Source organism: Lepidochelys olivacea, assembly GCF_965140295.1.
Source record: "Lepidochelys olivacea isolate rLepOli2 genome assembly, chromosome: 10".
NCBI lineage: Eukaryota > Metazoa > Chordata > Testudines > Cheloniidae > Lepidochelys > Lepidochelys olivacea.
Genome location: NC_140420.1, coordinates 49,236,937 through 49,255,247, shown reverse-complemented (window position 1 = coordinate 49,255,247; position 18,311 = coordinate 49,236,937). Strand labels below are relative to the sequence as shown.

Sequence of the window (18,311 nt, the reverse complement as noted above, 5' to 3'; positions counted from 1 at the left end):
GTGTAGATGGAAGCCCCAGATTTTTCTGTCTGAGACCACTAGAAACCGCCTCCAGGGGAGAGTCAGAGGAGAGGAAGAAAAATAAAAATCAGATACAGAACTGGACAGATCAAGAAGTCAAGATTTTGCATTCCAACTATCTATAGCAAATAGGGAGGTTGTTTTTTTTATTTCAACTTTTCATAAAAATCCGTAATTATTTAAATCAAAGTTACAGAGGAAAGTTCGTAACTTTTTATTGATTTATTTTATTTTTTGTTTGTTTTTTCCCCTCTCATCATTAGATCTGACACCGGCGTCCATCAGACGACTTCTTTACAAACATGGGAGTCCTGGAGACATCCGCAGAATGTTCTCCTGGTATGAAGAGGTGGTGGTGCGGGGAGGTGGGGTCAGAACGAGAGGGGAGGGGGGGTTCAGAGGAGGAGAGAGGTCGGTATGTTTGTAGCAACGTTCTTTTTTTGTTTTTAAAAAAACTTTTATTTGCAAATTGCTTCGGGTTAGATCATTTTCATGTTGAACTTGCGTGGCGCATCGGCGGAGCTGATGCCGGCGTCAGACTTGCGCGGCACGTACTCGATCTCGATGTTGTGCTTCGTGTTGCCTTTCCCCCGGCTCCACAGGAAGAGAAGCACCAGACAGAAGAGCACCACGCCCAGGAAGGAGATGAATCCCATGGTGGTGGCGATGATGAGAGTCTTGATGTCGAAGGGGAAAGGCATGGTGGCGCGCGTGCTGTTGGCGTCGCTCTCGTTGGGTTGGTTGGAGATGAAAGCAAAGGTCTTGTTGGGCTGGTGGGGCCAATCTGGGGAGTAGCTCCGCACATGAAGGTGCGCCAGCATGGTGTCATTGCCACCTGCATTGCTGGCGATGCATAGGTAGGTGCCATTGTCCTGGATCTGGGCGTAGCGCACCTCCAGAGTGCCATCGGGAAAGACAGTGAGCCGCCCATTGGTTTTGGTAGAGATGAGGTGCTTCCTGGGAGAGAGCCACATGATCGTGGGAGGTGGATCCCCATCTGCCCGGCAGACAAAATGTACCGTATGGCCCTCATCCACAAAGATCTGCTGCGGCTTGCGGTCCCGTATGCGTGCCCGGCGGCAGGTGAAATAGTTGGGCAGGAGCACGTCAGGGAAATCCTTGAACTCCTTCCCCTGGACGAACTCAGGGGTGGAGCAGGTGGGCTGCTGCTTGTTGAAGTTCAACCTCCAGCGGCGTCGGAAAACCCAAAGCAGCCGGCAGTCGCAGGCCAAGGGGTTGTTATCCAAAATGAGCGTCTCCAGGTTCCCCACCGAGTGGAAGGCTGACTCCTCCAGTGTGGTCAGCAGGTTCCCGGAGACATTCAGGATGCGCAAGTAGTTGAGGCCTCTGAAGGCGTAGGGCTCCACAATGGTGAGCTGCCCACCCACCAGCTGGATCTCCTGCAGCCGGAGCAGGTCATGCAGCATGGAGCCCTCAATGGTGAGGATGGGGTTGTAGGACAGGTTCAGGAACCTGAGATAAACTAAGTGCCTGACAGAGACATAAGGGATGGAAGTCAGATTGCAGTGGGTGATGGACAAGGACGTCAGGTTCAGTCCATAGAGGCAGTTGGACGTCATGGTATCCAGATAGGGCCAGTGGGAGATCTCAAGGACCTTAAGCCTGTAGAGCCTCCTAAATGAGTAATCCCTGATGGCATTGATGTTCAGGTGGCGCAGCCTCAGCACAATCAAGCCGTGCAAGTGAGACAGCGCCTCTGTGGGGATGGAGGTCAAATTGCATTTCTCCAGGGTCAGCTGCTCCAAGCTATTGAGGCCGCTAAAGGCCCGGTGGGAGATATAGACCAGATCATTGTCCCCAACCTCCAAAGACTTCAGGTTGTACAAGTCCTGGAACATGTAGTCTAGAAGGATCACAATTTTGTTCTCACTAATGTCTAGCTTGGTAAGATTGCTCAGTCCGGTAAACACCCCCAAGGGGATGAGCTTGAGTCGGTTACTCCTGAGACCCAGAGTCCTGAGGTTGAAGAGGTTGTTGAAAGCCCCAGGCTCAATGGCACTGATAATGTTCTCGTTTAACTCCAGCTCCTCCAAGTGAGGGTAGTTGGCAAATTCATCCTGGTTGAGAGTCTTGATTCGGTTCTTACCCAAGTCCAGGAGCCGAGTTTCAGTAGGGATCCCCTCGGGTACAGCAAGGAATCGCTTTCGATGGCACAGCACAGAGCGCTCCTGGGCAGAGCACTCGCAGCGGGGCGGGCAGCCCGTGGCAGAGCCGGAGAGGACGGATCCCAGCATCAGGAGGAGGATAGGCTGCCAGCAGGCCAGAATTGGGCTATGCATGCTCACCTCCCCAGCTATCATCCTATCTCTCACCTGCAAGCAACACAAAAAACAAAGAGAGGGAGGAAAGAACAGCAGAGGTTAGTGAACAAAGGCCAGTGGAATGGCAAAAGTCACTTCTGTTCAAGTCAGCGTCAAAGTTCATTGACCTGCCAGTGCTGATATTAACTAAAGGGGAAATACCAGGTCAATATTAGCCATGTCTGCTCGATACATCCCTGCTATTTCAATATACAGTGTAGCCACCATGCTGCTATCATTTGCAGTGTCACACATGCAGCCAGACGCACCTGTGCTGCAGAGATGGTAGGAAAGCACATTTAAGAGAGCAGAACACACACACTTGAAGGGCTGCAGGTAGAGCTGGCATGAGCACAGCATTTCACTGGCTGGGGTAATGTCCGTCCCCATACTAGCCAGCCAGCGGTCTATCCAGTTATTAGTCATCTTTGGACTTCCTCTCCCCGCCCATCATTTTTCCTCCCCTCCTTGCTTGGTCTTAGTACTTGCCCTAGCAGCTGTGTCCAATTTCACACAGGGTGGGACAGTGGCCATCAGGGGATCTATGAGTAGCAGAACTGGTATGTTCTGCTTCTAGGCCTACAGCTTCACCATGAATTTACCACTAGCTATGGGGCAAAGATGCCTAAGCACTTGCCAGGTCCTGTATTTCTCCACAGACTGACTCCTGCCCCCCAACCTAGATTCTTCCTTATGTTTTCTCAGCATCCCCCGGGGGGCTTGTCCCTGGGACTCCCTTTCCTGTAGACAGATTACTAAATTGCAGTCTCAATCGTTACCACCTAGGCAGTTGCAAATGTGGTTCAGCCACTACAGTGGGTTTGAATAGCGTGCTCCATGTGGCCGAATTCACAGGGTCTCTGGGCAGGGAAGTCCCTTGCACACTGATCTTTAGGTATCCACATGGACTGGCAAAGGAAGTCAATGTTTCTGCCCCCAAGGCTGGCAATAGAGGCTAACAAACAATAATTAGTCCAGCTTCCTGTCACTAAGCTGACCTGATGAGGGCAGGGGCTGCCCATTATGATGGTAGTGTCGACTCTGCTGGGTGCTGCATGGACACACAGTAAAAGCCAATGGCTGTCCAAAAGAACTTACAATCTAAAGCAGACAGACAAAGGGCTGAAGGGGAAAGAGAGAGGGTACGTGACTTGACCAAGGTCACGCTGCAAGTCAGTGGCTGAGTGAAGAACAGAACCCAGGTCTCCTGCTCAGTGCCTTCACCAGTGGGCCACGCTGCTGCTCAGACTGGGGCTCTTGTAGATGGGTATGGTGGGGCCACAGGGGAATTTCTCAGTAAACCAGTTATGCTGTACGACTGCGAGCGATGACAAAGCCTGAAAGCTTATAATATACTTTCTCATGGCAAAGCGATCTGACAAAAAACCATCCACGTTGAAAAAGCATCTATTATTTAGGCATTAACTGGCTGAAACCTGTCTCTGTCCCATCCCCCGATCCAACTGGCTCCCTGAGAGACCTGGCCTCAGACGCCTCTATGTTAACGGCTTGCTTTGCAGTCTGCTCAGAGCCAGCCAGGAGAACAGTCTCCACTAATGAAGTCAGAGTTCGGAGGTGAGGTGCATACAAAAAGGAAGGAGCCTGCACTTCGGCCAGCAGCGCCATAATGAGGTGCTGAGGAACCAGGAAGCGTGATCCTGCCCGCTGACACAGCTTTCTGGCAGGAGTGCAGCAACCCCCACCAATCCCACCGTCTGCTGGGAAGAAAGGGAGAGGCGGGGGCTTGGTGCAGATGGTGCCTGAGGAAGAAGTGAAGCCATGGTGGTGATGCCTTCATTTACTTGTCCAAAGCCACTCCTGGGCAAAATCATCCCCCAACTTTTGATGATTGAATGGGGAATGTTTTACACACACACACACTTTAAGCTCTTGAAATGAGTCAGTTCCCTTTAGATGGAACTTGAATACAAAAACTGCCTTTTGAATGCAGAGGCACTGGAATGCAGAATTCAGCCCAGACTAGAGAGACAGGGAAAACCCAGACAGTGGAGCAGCCCACATTGTGTCGAGGGCCAGAGAATGGCAGCTCAGAAAGGAACACGTTCCACTTAGAGCAGAAAGCAATATACTCTTCGGGGCTGGATTCTCCTCTACCCCATGGACTCCAGTGGAGTTACTCCTGACTACTCGTGTCTCTGCCACTGACCCTCTCTGCGTCCTGGGGCAAGTCACTTAACCCCTCCTGTGCCTTAGTTCCCCATCGGCCAAAAGGCAATAACGATATTTACCTGGCTTTGCAACGTGTTCTGTGATCATGGGTAAAAGGAACATTGTACTTACAAACTACCATTAACCTTTTAAAAACAAAGGCTGGGCTTTTGGGGATCTGGGCACCTAGATCCATTACGCTGTCTTGAAGATGCCTGTCTGCGAGCATGCCCCAATACCCCTTTTCTTTATCACCATGTCTCGACCTGGGGAAGGTAAACACAATATGGCTCTCAGCATCCATTGTTGCCATTGGAATCCAAAGTGAAAACACTTAAGTCTCTTTTTTCCCTGTTGCTTTTAATTGTATCAGATTACAGAGGTCCTGGGTGGGGGAAACCACTGATCGCTGAATGGAGTATTTACATGCAAAGGCAAGTCCTTGGGTAGAAGCCCCGAGGTGCAAAAGAGGGGCTCAGAATTTCCATCCCCAAACCGGCAGCAGAATTGGTTTTACTGCACCAGCAAATGAAACACCAGGGAAGTGTAAACAGAATCTACTCTATAGGCATGGGATCTGGGAATGTCCTGTGAGCCCACTGCTGGGGCCTTCTTACTAACAAAAACTGCCTGTTCCCTTCATTCACTAGGGAAAGGATGAAAAAACCTAACCAGATTGCCTCACTAAAGCAAAAAATGTCCACGAGAGAAGAATTTCAGATAGATTTCCTGGCCAATGTGGGATGGGCCCTGGAAAAAGTCTTTGATCAGAGATAGACATGGTACTGATTTCTGGGCCTGCCAGGAATGCAATGGGACAAGGCCATGGGAAGTGATTTTTTGTGTCAATCTGAAGTTGTTTTAGCTACCATCCTGGCCTTCCTCCTGGAACCAGCCCTTACGTAGCTTTGGCTGATGATTTATGCCAGCATTGAATACTGAAACACCATCAGCATGACAACACAACCACCAAGGATCCTGTAACAGGGCAGGTGAGAGCTTTCCAAGGATGGGCTTTGCTGGTGTTAACTACTTTGTCCCTAGGACAGGGGAGGGCAAACTACAGCCCATCACGGCTTTCAATCCGGCCTGCGGGCTTGCCAGCCCCGTGGTGCAGTGGGTCTAAGGCAGGCTCCCTGCCTGCCCTGGCCCCGTGCCACTCCTGGAAGCAGCCGGCACCACGTCTCTGTGGCTCCTGGGGAGCGGGGTGGGGTGGGGAGAGGGCTCCAAGGGCTGCCCTTGCCTGCAGGCACCGCCCCCCGCAGCTCCCATTGGCCAGGAATGGGGAACTGTGGCCAATGGGAGCTTTGGGAGTGGTATCTGCAAGTGAGGGCAGCGTGCGGAGCTGGAGCCCCCAGGAGCCACTGCCGGACAGGCTGGCCACTTCCGGGAGCAGCATGGGGCCAGGGCAGGTGGGAGCCTGCCTTAGCCCCACTGCATGCTGCTGCTACCCCAGAGCTGCTTGAGGTAAGTGGCGCTGGGCTGGAGCCTGCACCCTGAACCCCTCCTGCACCCCAACCCCCTGCCCTGAGCCCCCTAACTCCCTGCTTTGAGACCCCTACTGCACCCCTCCTGTACCCAAACCCCTTGCCCTGAGCCTCTTCCTGCACACCGCACCCCCTCCCACACTCTGCACTCCCCCCTGCTCCAGCCCTACATTCATGGCCCTGCATACAATTTCCCCACCCAGATGTTGCCCTCGGGCCAAAAAGTTTGCCCATCCCTGCCGTAGGATCTGATCTCAAGTGATTTCAGGTGGAAGTGATATAAATGTCCCTATCTCAAACACACACACCTCCTCCCCCAGTTATTTGCCCTAAGCAATCCCCAGCTTCCTCATCAATCATCATCTGATGAAGTGAGCTGTAGCTCACGAAAGCTTATGCTCAGATAAATTGGTTAGTCTCTAAGGTGCCACAAGTCCTCCTTCTCTTTTTGCGAATACAGACTAACACGGCTGTTACTCTGAAACCTGTCAAATGGCACTATTCTTTTGTCCTAATGTAGGTGGGTTGATCACTTCTCTAGTAGCCATCTCAACCATTTGCACTCCAGAAAGTTGTTCCTTGTTTGCACCCCAAGTCAACACTGTCTTTAAGTGGGGGCCAGACCAGGCTGGGATTTGGAGGATACTGAACCCTAGTTTTCTTCTGAAAAGAAGAATGCAGTAACTCTTCCCACGCCAGGTTAGCAGGAGACACCCCCCCAAATCCACCACCACCTGCCAGGACTCTGTCTAGTCTAGTGGCTCTTCCCTCCTCATCCCCAGCCCTCCCTGCTCTGGAATGGAAGAGGCAATTTGAAAGTTAAATGAATGAAGGGAGCTGAGCTAGTGAAAAACTTGGAATGGGGAGACACTGAGCACTATATAAAGTTATTCCGGGGGAGTTATGGCTTTGCAAAGGCAGCTTATACCTTCAAACCATAAACAATCCCATCCCCTTGTCAGAGGGATGCTAAAGCTGCATGTCACATTGCTTCTGGTGTACTTATTTTTTATGTTGCTCAAGCTGTTATGAAGGATCAAATCACATTAATATCGTACATTATTTGTACAACTACCCCTGGCTCTGTTTATATCCATTGTTACATATACACTCTGCATTGCCTTCACTAATGCTATTTATGGCTATCGCTGAATATACTCCACACATTACTTTCACCGGTTCAGTTTATATCCATCATTATATGTATCCTGTGCATTACTTTGCCTCGCACTATTTATGGCTCTTGGATATACTCTGTGCATTAGTTTCATTGCGTCTGTTTATATCCATCATTTTATATAGATAGATGTCCCATGTACAACTTACTTTCCTTCCAAAAAAGATTATTTGAACATTTTTTGCAAAATGCAAGGATGAAAAGTGATGTGCAATCCATAAATGTATCAGTTTTCGCTATCTCATAAACCAGAACAGTAATGTCCTCGCCCACTTCAAACTGGGGTATTAATTACAGTCTGCTGCACAGAATTCCTCCCACAGTTTCAATTTGATATGGCATTCTTCACCTCTTGCCCTAGATTGCTGTGCAGTGTTGCTGGCTGCTGGTGAACAGCTGGTGCGTTCCACCCCAGAGGTGACTGCATTTCAGGAGTGTGCAAAGTGATTCCTGTGCATACATAATTTGTAAACACGTCACAATCATTCCTAACGGGTTGTTCTAATGCTCACTGAGATCAGTGGAAAGGTTTCCATTGGCTTCACTAACTGGATCAGGCCACAAAGTGCTAAATGAATGTAGGATATTTATTATTAATCATCCTTCATGGCATAACATCAATATTGCCAACTATGCTGATCACAGTTATAAAGCCCTGGCTGGGATGATTTAGTTGGGGATTGGTCCTGCTTTGAGCAGGGGGTTGGACAGGATGACCTCCTGAGGTCCTTTCCAACCCTGATATTCTATGATTCTATGAACACTGCCATGTTAGTTTCACTGGCGTAGTATTTGATATCGCAGAGATGAGACCTGAATCTATTCTGAAGGATATAATTGGCTTCTGAGGCTGGGACAATACCAGAGACGTCAAGGTCTCAGCCAAGGGGCCTGCTACCTCTGCCAACTGGTGGCCAGACACTAGGGTGGACATAACCAATTAGTAGAGTCCTTGGTAGTTCCACTTGTGTGTTTGCCCAGCATATTCCTGTAATTAAGACAAACTTGGACCCTTGTTGAGTGAGTGGGCAGTAACGGTATCCAGGGAGCCAAAAGGAGCCATGTCCAGCTGGTGAGCGGCTATCTAAATACCTCCCCAGGGCTCTTCCCACATGGGTGGGAGCCAGAGCAGGTCTTCCACCCAGAGCCATTTCAAGGAGGCTAAACAAGCTGTTTTCTTGCTTGTGCAATATCCATCAGGCAAAAAGTGCTATTTATTTTGCAACTGCCGGAGTAAACTTTGCACCTCTGAAACCATGTCTTCCAGGAAGATGTAGAAATCCCTGCTAATGTGCTGCGACTCTGCTGGAAATGGGGCAGCAGGTTCCACTCTAAACTCTTTGTTGGATCACATTACATGCAGCGAAAGGAACGTTTTGCAGTGCAGTCGCTCAGAGTGCATGCTTTCAAAATGCATGCGCTTTCTCTTTAATCGTCATCTCTGTTAATCTCTCTTGGAATCCAATTCCCTATACTCACAATCTTGCTGAGAAAGACATAAAAAAGCAAAACATTATATGCAAAACAAAACACAGTCGAAAGGGTCTAATTGCACTGGAAAGACTTCACCTTATGATGCTGAAAAACAGCCTGCCTTATTTGGATGTGTTCTTAGCTGAAATTTCCGTGCTTGTCACCTTTATGGGCAACTGCTAATACTGGCTTCAGACAGGTGCAGGAATGGGGGGGGGGGGGGTTGTTGTGGTATCTCTCTTGATATTACTATCTGAGCTTCCCCAAGAATTCCTCTAATAGGTGCCAAGTTCTTCCCTGGTGTACCTCCACCAGCATCAATGGAATCACACCTGGGGTGAATTTGGTCCTGTATATTCATCGTGATTTGCAACAGCTCTGATATGGCAAACAGCTTTGGCAACAACCTTTGTTTTGGCATGCAACACCGCCTATTGTTCCACTCCTAGACCCAGCAGAGCTTTGCCAATGCACTTAGTTCAGACTTCCAACCTAGCCACTATTCTCTAACCTGAGCCCTGTGCAAAGGCACACATCCTGCAGTGCACCTCAGTACTGACCTTCCACAAACTCCACCATTCAACCATCCCAAGGCACCTCCCGAGCAGAGATCCATTGGAGCTGATTTACACCAGCTGAGGATCTGGCCCTATGCCACACATGGTGACAAGGGGATAATTTGCCTGGTTAGGCTGAAATACACCTGGTATTGTGGAATTATTACATGTTCTTTGTCTGAGCCTTCTAGTAACTGCACAGAATACAATGTAGCCATGAAAAACAACAGCAGCCAAATAAGCCTTCAGTGGTAGAATTTAAGGCTTTGGAGGCCAAGAGTTAAAAAGATGAACAAACATGATAAATGAACAAAGCAAAATCTGCATATTATTACAGACTAGACAAACCTACTTGCATATAATTAAAGTCTAGACACACCTCACGTAGTATGAGTTCTGGGCTAAATTTAAATCCATGATAAATACAAGCCCTGACAAAAACATCCGTAATGCTAACAGCTGAAGCCACATAAAAGGCCCAGGATAAAGACAACGAATACACTGAAAAATACAGTGTGAAGATGAGCTTTAAATCACTTCCGTTTCCCATTTACCTTTGGACATTTCAGAGCAAAACAAGTCTCTTCCAAGGCTGAGCTGACGATAGAAACTCCCTTCTAAAAATCAAGATTTTTGCATGATCTGATGTTGACTACCTAGCTCAGATCATGCAGCAATCACTGAAGGGGTAAAGGTCTGGCAGAGTTTGGAGCACTCTTGAATTTGCTCAGTGAGGGAAAATGAGATCTAACAAATGTACCCTCTGATCTGGAACACCCCTGCTTCCCTGAACCTAGTGAGTCACTTACACCAGTGCCCAAACGGTGTAAAATACCGCCATGGTAAAGACCCTCACAGGGGTGGATGAATGCAGAGCAACGGAGAATCAGGATCCAATCACTTTGACCTCACATTTGTGCAAATCTGGGGTGACTCCACTGAAATCACTGGGACCCACAGGAGTAAAACCAGTGTGAGGGCTGGAGAATCGCCCCCAAGAAGATAACTGCCCGATACATGGCTCTGCCCTGGTGGGCGGCATGTGACCCTGTCCATAACTTGGCCCTGGAGATAAGATCCATTCCTCCTAAGTGATGCTTCCTGGATCAGCAGGGGTGAGCAGCTGGGTTTGCTTGGCAGGTAGCGGTTAATCTAGCGGGAGGTGTATAACATGTTGCCCTTTCTTGGGAAGGGGTCAGAGCACCTCCAAGGAAGGAGTCTGGTCCAGGTATCTAGATGGGGATTTCTCCATGGTGTGGACTGGTTTCTTTTTTTCCCCTTTCCCTCACTGCAGGCCTAGAGAGAGGCCTTTGCTGTTTCTTGTGTAATTGCTCTGTGAGGGTAGGTCTACACAGCCTTAGCAGCAAGTCTCAGAGCCCGAGTTGAAGGATTTGGGCTTGCATGATGGTGCTAAAAACAGCTGTGTAGATGTTGTGGTTCAGGCTGGAGTTCAGGCTTTGAAACCCACCCCCGAGTTCCTGAGTTCAGAGCCTGAGTTCCAGCCTGAGCCCAGTCATCGACATGGCTAGGTACAGCACAATGTCTGAGAGCCCCAATCTGATACTCGCTGCTGCGGTTGCCACCTGCTATGTAGACGTACCTTGAAAAGCCGAATAAATACGCTGCTTCAGGGAGAGGGAAAGTGGCACCGCACACCGTCACTTACATCTGTGCAAAGTGGGAAGAAAATACCACCCAGCTTCTGATCTGGTTGTGTCTGGTACAGTTTCCCCAGGTGTAACTGACAATGAGGCAGCAGGTGGCAGTGAAGCAGGCTCACAGCCGCCAGCATACAACTGTACGGGAGGGAAAAACCCTGGCCCATTATGCTGTGACGTTGTGCACGTTTTTATGTCAGCACTATTATGTCAGCATGACATCAATTTCTGCACACATAACGCCTCCTCCACCATTGTCTGTGTCAGTGTTACAATCAGGGCTGGTTTCAAACCCATTTGGCCATCCTGGGTCCACAGGTCAAGCTTGAATGGTATTGGGTTTATGTTAAGCATAGGAGAAAGGGAGCCGAGAGAAAATTCCCACCTCTACCTCTCTATATCGAAGATGAAGGGGATGCTACTTAGCTGAGTGTAAATCAGTGTGGTAGACAGATGCCAATGCAGCTACACTGATTTACACCAGCTGAGGAGCTGGGCCAAAGGGGAGAATGGGAGAAGATGGGGGGAAAAAAGAGAAAAATACGGTAAAAGTAGATTGGAAAGGGAAGCGATTTGGAAAAAGTTGCAGAGAGGGAGAAAAATGAAAATGAAAAATTAAGAACAATGGGCCTGCTTCTCAGATGGCATAAATCTGCATAGCTCTACTTGGACCATACCTGTAGTATCAATAATTCCCCACTGGGGCCAGCCTAGAGGTATTTTTTGCGCTGGGTGGGGTGGGGAAGTGGTGGCTCTAATTCTGAGCTGGCATTTACACTGAATAACAGCACTTAAGTCAGCAGGATGGTCTCCATAATGAAAGCACGGACTACCCTGTAGCTAAAGAAGTAAACATGATGTAGCAAAAATAAACCAACTGAAATTGTCCTTTGGGAAAACGAAAACACAAGGGTTTAAACCCCCAGGGAAACACAGTTTGTGCACTTAGAAGGTTCATAAGTCCCCAGGCTCCCTGGAGTTTTGCCCATCCCTGTTTACGTGACTTAGTCTTTTTTTTTTTTTTGCAGAAGACAACGCCAAGTTATTCTATGTACCATCCCAGCCACGGAACCCCGTATTGTTACTGCTCGTTGCAATCAGAATCCTGGAGCCAGGAGCTTGGCCTTCTCTAGGCAGGGAGGAATCTGGAGTGGGGTTTCAGATAAGCTGACAGAGCAAGATTATTGAAAAAAAAAAAAGAAACAACAGAAATTTCTGAGTCAGCTTGTAAAAACATCTGGTAATCATAAATTATAGAGTGTGTGACGTTCACCCTTGAGCCAGCTGCCCATGAGAGACTCTCCAAGCATCTCCAGTGACTTTGGGAAACATTTTCTGAGCAAGAAAATAATGCATCAAAGTCACTGGAATTTGCTGGGGCACAGCTGGACGAGTCCTACAGCTCTCAGGGGTGGGCTGGTCGATCTCACTGCAGCGAGGGGCTGGACATCTGAAACCTAATACATTGGTGAGCAGATCCCACTGTGCTGGGAGTGTGAAGGCACAGAGTCCTGACCTGGACCCAGGGCTGTGGGTAGGGTGACCAGATGTCCTGATTTTATAGGGACAGTCCCGATATTCAGAGCTTTGTCTTATATAGGCTCCTATTACCCCCCACCCCCACTCCTGTCCCGATTTTTCACACTGGCTGTCTGGTCACCCTAGCTGTGGGACTAACCCTGGTCTCTGGATTTTGGGTTTATAAACAAACCCCACAAACAAGGGTCTCGGCTTCAGCCCTCTCGCCTCCTCCCAGCTGCACCAACTAAATCAAATTCTATTGCACTTGACTATGTTTTAGAGCTAAAGACTCCAGATTTACAAATAAATATTTAACAACATTTTCTGTTGGTAAGAGAGTTGCTTCTCGAGACCCTGGGCTCAGTGCTAAGTGTTCCTGTAGCTAACTGCAAAGCAGCAAAACAAGGGAAAAGCTTTAATTTGCCAAACACGTCTCTATCTGTTTCCTTCTCTCTCCATCATTCGCTTTGCTTCCATCATTCGTTTGCTCACTCTCTCTCTCTCCTGCCTCCTTTTCCATCCAAAATATATATATATATATATATATATATATATATATAGCCGGCTGACATCTGAAAACAGGCAGCTAGCCCAAAAGGTGTGTTTGGAGTCACTTAATAGATGCAGGTGAAGACCACACTGCACCCGACTCCAGACAGGGTAGGCTAAATGTTCCATTTAGGCTGCAGAAAGCCAGTGCTCTATAGGATTAAACTGGAGCCTTTCAGCATATTCCCAGCTCCCACTAGCCTGCTTTTCCTCTGCTGACCGCTTCTACTCCGACACCCACGCCCTGGTGTTCCAAAGTCCATACTGCATTCACCCCCATGCTGCTCTCCTAGCCAGCAGTCCACAGAATACAGCCTGCCCAGGAGAGCCTCCACTGTTCACCCATCTCACCTTTATATCATCCCGTCTTTCCTCCCCCTCGTCTCCCAATGCCCAAAGGGTGTAAAATGCCCCCATGGTAAAGATCCTCACAGGGGTGGATGAATGCAGAGCAACGGAGAATCAGGATCCTTTGCTTTCACCACGTCCCTCCATTATCACCTTGTATCTCACAATCTCTCATGTAAAAGGAAAATGTAAATAAATTCTAACCAAAAACCCAGAACTCCTCAGCACTGTCTCAGTATTGGCAGAGAGACAGGCCCATACTATGGAAAGGGAAAGATTTGGTGACAAGAGGTGAGAAGAAGGGTTGTCTTGTGGCTAAGGCACTTGACTGGGGCTCAGGAGATAGGGTTTCTATTTCCAGCTCTGCCGGTGATCTTGGGTAGGTCATTTCCCCTCCCCGTGCCTCAGTTTCCCCTCCCATCTTTTGGCTGTCTTGTTTACTGGACTGTGAGGCTCTCTGGGGCACAGATGGTCTCTGACTTTGTGTTTGTACAGTGCCTAGCACAAGGGCCCTGGTCTCAGTTGAAGTTTGTAGGTGCTACTATAATTCAAACAATAATAAGTGTCAGTAGCTCAATGTGTGGCAGCAGTCAAAACCCAAACAAAATGTTTAACGAATGGGATGGCAAATAGAACACACTATAGAAATCAATGGGAACCCAATCAGAATGCTGAGTTCTGATTAGCTCGAATAAAAAAAAAGATACAGAAGAGGTTGAGAAACCAGCAATACAAAAAGATTCAGAGGCATGAAATGGTTCTGCACAAAAAGCTCAGGAGTTTTTACTTTAGAAAGGAGATAAATAAGAGGGAACACAACAAAGATACACAAAATAATGAACAGTGCAAAGGAAGTTCATGATAAGACGAGACAGCAACACTCATGGTTCGGTTGTAAGCCAGCCACTAACGGCATGGGGTAGGAAGACACTTCCCCCAGAGGCACGTTCTTGCATAATTGTCCATTATGGAATTTTTGCACAATCTTCTGATGTATCTGGTTTTGCCCACTGTAAGAAACAGGATACTGAGCTAGGTGGACCAGTGATCTGATCTGGTATGGTAATGGCTATTGTGAGGCTGCCATCTCAAGGATTGAACCAGGGGCCTCCAGAGCTAAAAGCTTGAGCTGCTACAGCTTCTGCTAAAGGACCTCTTCTGATCAGTAGGCACATGCACAGAGTAGGCACATGTTGCCATAAAACATCAAGGGGATGTATTTAAGATACCAATCCCTTTCTGGCATATGCGATAAGAAGCTGTATCTGCTAAATGGCATGGGTTGCCCCACACTGTCAGCACAGCTCTAGCTAGCTTCTCCCGACTGCCAGACTACTACTACCCTACCTGTTGCAAGACTGCTATGGAAACACAGCACGACTCTAGTTTGCCAAGCTCCTTCCGTACAGACATTCTCCCCAAAACACTTGGCTGAATTAAACAACACAGTCACAGGGATGAAAAATCAATAAGAGCAGAAGGAGGGAGGAATGACGAAGCACCAGCAAGACAAGGAGAACAAGAGGAGATGGAATAGGAAGTCAATGAAGTTGAGAGATGCCAGATGGGTGAGAGCTACAGAGGGGAAGCTCTGGGCCAGGTCCGTAGCTGGTGCAAATCAAGGTTGTTCCATGAAAGTCAATGGAGCTTTGTTGCTTTACATCTGCTGAGGATCTGGCCCAGTGTGTGAAGGGATGGGCAGGGGGCCAGTGCTAGATGAGTGATGCAGGCAGGGAAGGTAGCACAAAGGGTCAATTGCTTTGTAATGGGCTGGAGCCAGCCCAAAGAGAGGTTTTAAAACAACGAGGGCAAAGAGCCAATCATCTGTCAAGTGGGGCATCAGGATCATGGTTCCATGAAGGAGCCTGCTCCGCAGAAAAATCTCTCTCACAAGCATGACATTGAAGCCGCTTAACCTCAGTGTGGTTTTTTGGCCCCACTCTGTGAAGAGCCTGAGTCTGTGTGTTTTTAAATTAACATTCCGGTGCAAGAGGCGCACTCTCTTCTTAGATCCCTTCTTCCTCCCTCACTGAGATCATCTCTTTTGCTGTTCATGCTTCAGTGACCCACCAGCAAAGAAAACATCCTGACAAGCGATCAATAAGTAATTGTGAAGGCAGCTGTGTCCACCTCTGGGGTGAGAGAGAAATGAGACTTCTATGGCACGTGAAAATGGTGTAGTGGGCACCGAGCCGCCCACCCCATCGTCCCAAGATCCAGGAGAGCGAAAGCTCCGTTCAGCATCAGGTAACCCTGGTTCCCACAAAAGCTAGCATCATTTGTTGGGTCAGTATTTTCTGCATTGGGCAATGGTTTGGAGAACAGGATTTTTCTGTTTGCAAAGGCAAAGCATAGGAGAGCTCCATTCAGTTGTGGAATAATCTCCCAAGGGAAACTCCATCACTTGAGACATTCAAAATTAAGTTAGACAAAGCACTGGAGAATGATGTACTATAGGGGAAAGTCCCCCATTGGCCAGGCACATGTTCCAGTAGTCGACTAGGTCTTTTCCTTATTCAACTCCTCAGACTTCACTGACTCCTCTGAGTCAATTAGGTTCTTGACTCTCTGGAAGTAAGGGCTGGGCCAGCAGAAATCTTAGTAGATTGCTTGAAGGGACCCTTGCTCAATGGGCAGATGAGGATGGGGAGAGCCATGAACGAGATTTGAGAGCCCAAGAATAGACTCTAATGTAGCATCGGGATGTTTCCTTCCCCATTCCACTTCCAGCTGCCAAAGGAGGCAGGGAAACTCCTTTTTGTGCTCATGAAGCATCCACAGTAAGGCAGTGAGAGAGAGGCTTATCAAAGGAGATGCCTCTGGTCTATGTGACAGGGCAGATGCAACCCCAGAATAGTGTCAGATAAATGCCCAGAGCCAGCCAGTGACAAATCTTTGGATGAAGCCTTCTCTGATGCAACTAATGCAAACAGGTCTTCTTGGAAGAGAATAGAATCCCCAGCCACCAGAACTGAGTTTATTGTCACCTTCATGCTACTATGAAAGATAACCATCTTCTGCTCATGGCACAATGGAAAACTGGCCCTCTGCTCTACCTACTCTGTGCATTTCCCATCGTACACTGCAGGGAGGACTGTCTACACGAGTATTTGTTGGGTGCAACGAAATCTCTCTCGCTCTAGGTTCCGTGGAAGTGGCTGGTACAATGCACCCTTGCTCTGCTGTGCTCTGAGTGTGACCCAGGTTGGAGAACCAAATCATAGCCTTGATCTTTCCACCAACGTAGATTCATAGGGGTAAAGGAATACTGTTCTTCAGGGAGTAGAAAGTGGGGCTGTGGATTCCTCACAAAGGACGGGTTTGTGCATTCCTCTCTTCCCCTCATAGATGGCAGGCAGCCACTGTGCATGTAAACTGCCAGAAGGAGCGAGCTAGAGGGAGAAACTTGGGCACAAACTGGACCAAAATGAGGTGTTGGGCAAAAAACTCAAACCCTGATACCCCCACAAATAGCTTTCCGTGCAAAAGTCTTTAGGATAGAGCAGATTCCAGGATCTGTCCAGAAAATAGAAGGTCTCAAAAGACCATCCCTAGCCACAAAGAAGGAATTCTGCCATGGATTCTCAGGTCCAGCTGATTTTCAAAGCACATCCTTAAAGGCCTCCTACCACCAATCTCAGAAACGGCATGTGGCCAGCAGCACCAGCACAGAGGGGATAAAACAGTGAGGGCCAAATTTAATGGCGGGTCTAAGTTGGTGTCACATCTGCTAGTTCCCACAGTGTGTAGGTTCCATTAGCTCAGCTTACCACCCACTTACAAAACTGTAACGTACACCCACACCCCTTACACACTTCCTAGTCACTGGAATTGGGGCGGATTCATCCTGGTGTAACTGAGAACAGAAGTTGGCGCCCTGAACCTTCAGTTGGGCATTGGAGTCAGTGGAGCCTCCTCAGTTTACACCAGTTGAGGATCTGACCCACATACTCCCTTACGCATCCTGGCTGGGGAAGTAGTGGGTTAGATGGCGTCAAAGTCAGTGCAAGGTGTAACGTACGGTACACCCTGAATGAACTCTGCTATTCTAAACCTTGCCCTGCCTTCTCTCTTTGCTCTCTCTCATCCTCCTTAGCCCACCCACTCTCCATCTTGCTTTGTTCCTGGCTTATTTTCCTTGCTGTTAATTCTGGTTGATCAGAGGAATAATTTAACCCATATGCAGACACAGCCCAAACTGCCACTCCCCCAACCCCCACTGTGTGTGCCTTCCATTTCCCCTCAGCCTGGAAGGCCCCATTGGCTGTCTCCAAAGGAGGAGAAGAGCAAGAGGAGTGGAGAGTTCCCTGGTGTCTATGCCGCCCAGCTCCCCGTTTGGATCCTGACTTATTACTCATCATGCTGCTTGATGCTCAGGCTTCCCGAGCGTTCTGGCACTGTGACTGGAGGGTATCGCAATTTTAAATAAAGCACAAGTCCATTACTCTGGTCTGAATGAGAGACGGCCTCAAACCCAATGGATCTGCTCACTCTGAGCTGGTCTATGTGCCTGACAGTTAACCTGAGTGCTAAAGGCAGAAAAGTGCTGAGTGCATCAGCCAATGGGAGCCAAGCAGGTGTCAGCTCCGTAGCACCTGGAGGATAGGTGCAGTAACAGCATAAGCGATGCAAACGACCCCCACTCTGCCCCATCAATGTGCCCGAACTCTGACATGCCAGGGCCACTGCCAAGTGTGAGGTGGCATTCCACATGCCATGCTACCGAGCCCTTTGCCTGTCGGCTGAGACATATCGATATCTGCCACTTACATGGCCCCAACACTGTGATATCTGACTACCTCACAAGCACTGATGAACTGATCCTCCCAACACCCAGGGAGGTACCATTATCCCCATGTTACACATGGGCGATTCAGGCATGGGAAGGTCTAAGTGTAAGCAAGTGCGTGGCCTCGGGGCTTCAAGGGAACCACACACATGGGCAGTGTTAAGCACGCACTGATGTGCTTTGCTGAAGTGAGGCCTATGGACTCACCAAGGTTACGCAGAGAGTCCGCAGCAGAGCCAGG

General features: G+C 48.6%; 1 protein-coding gene across 5 annotated transcripts in view; it reads right to left on the bottom strand.

Moving 5' to 3' along the window:
• The window catches only part of LINGO1 (leucine rich repeat and Ig domain containing 1), a 471,260-nt gene that overhangs the window by 9,581 nt on the left and 443,368 nt on the right, over positions 1-18,311 (bottom strand). For 4 of the 5 annotated variants that reach the window (XM_084642161.1, XM_084642163.1, XM_084642162.1 and 1 more), the window contains one exon: positions 142-2,354. The exons of the other annotated variant lie outside the window; for it this stretch is intronic. In XM_084642161.1, the coding sequence (XP_084498287.1) occupies positions 501-2,342 (1,842 nt within the window). In that variant the 5' untranslated portion in view covers positions 2,343-2,354 and the 3' untranslated portion in view covers positions 142-500. Of the gene's footprint in view, positions 1-141; positions 2,355-18,311 lie in introns of those variants that run through there. 5 annotated transcript variants of the gene reach the window in all.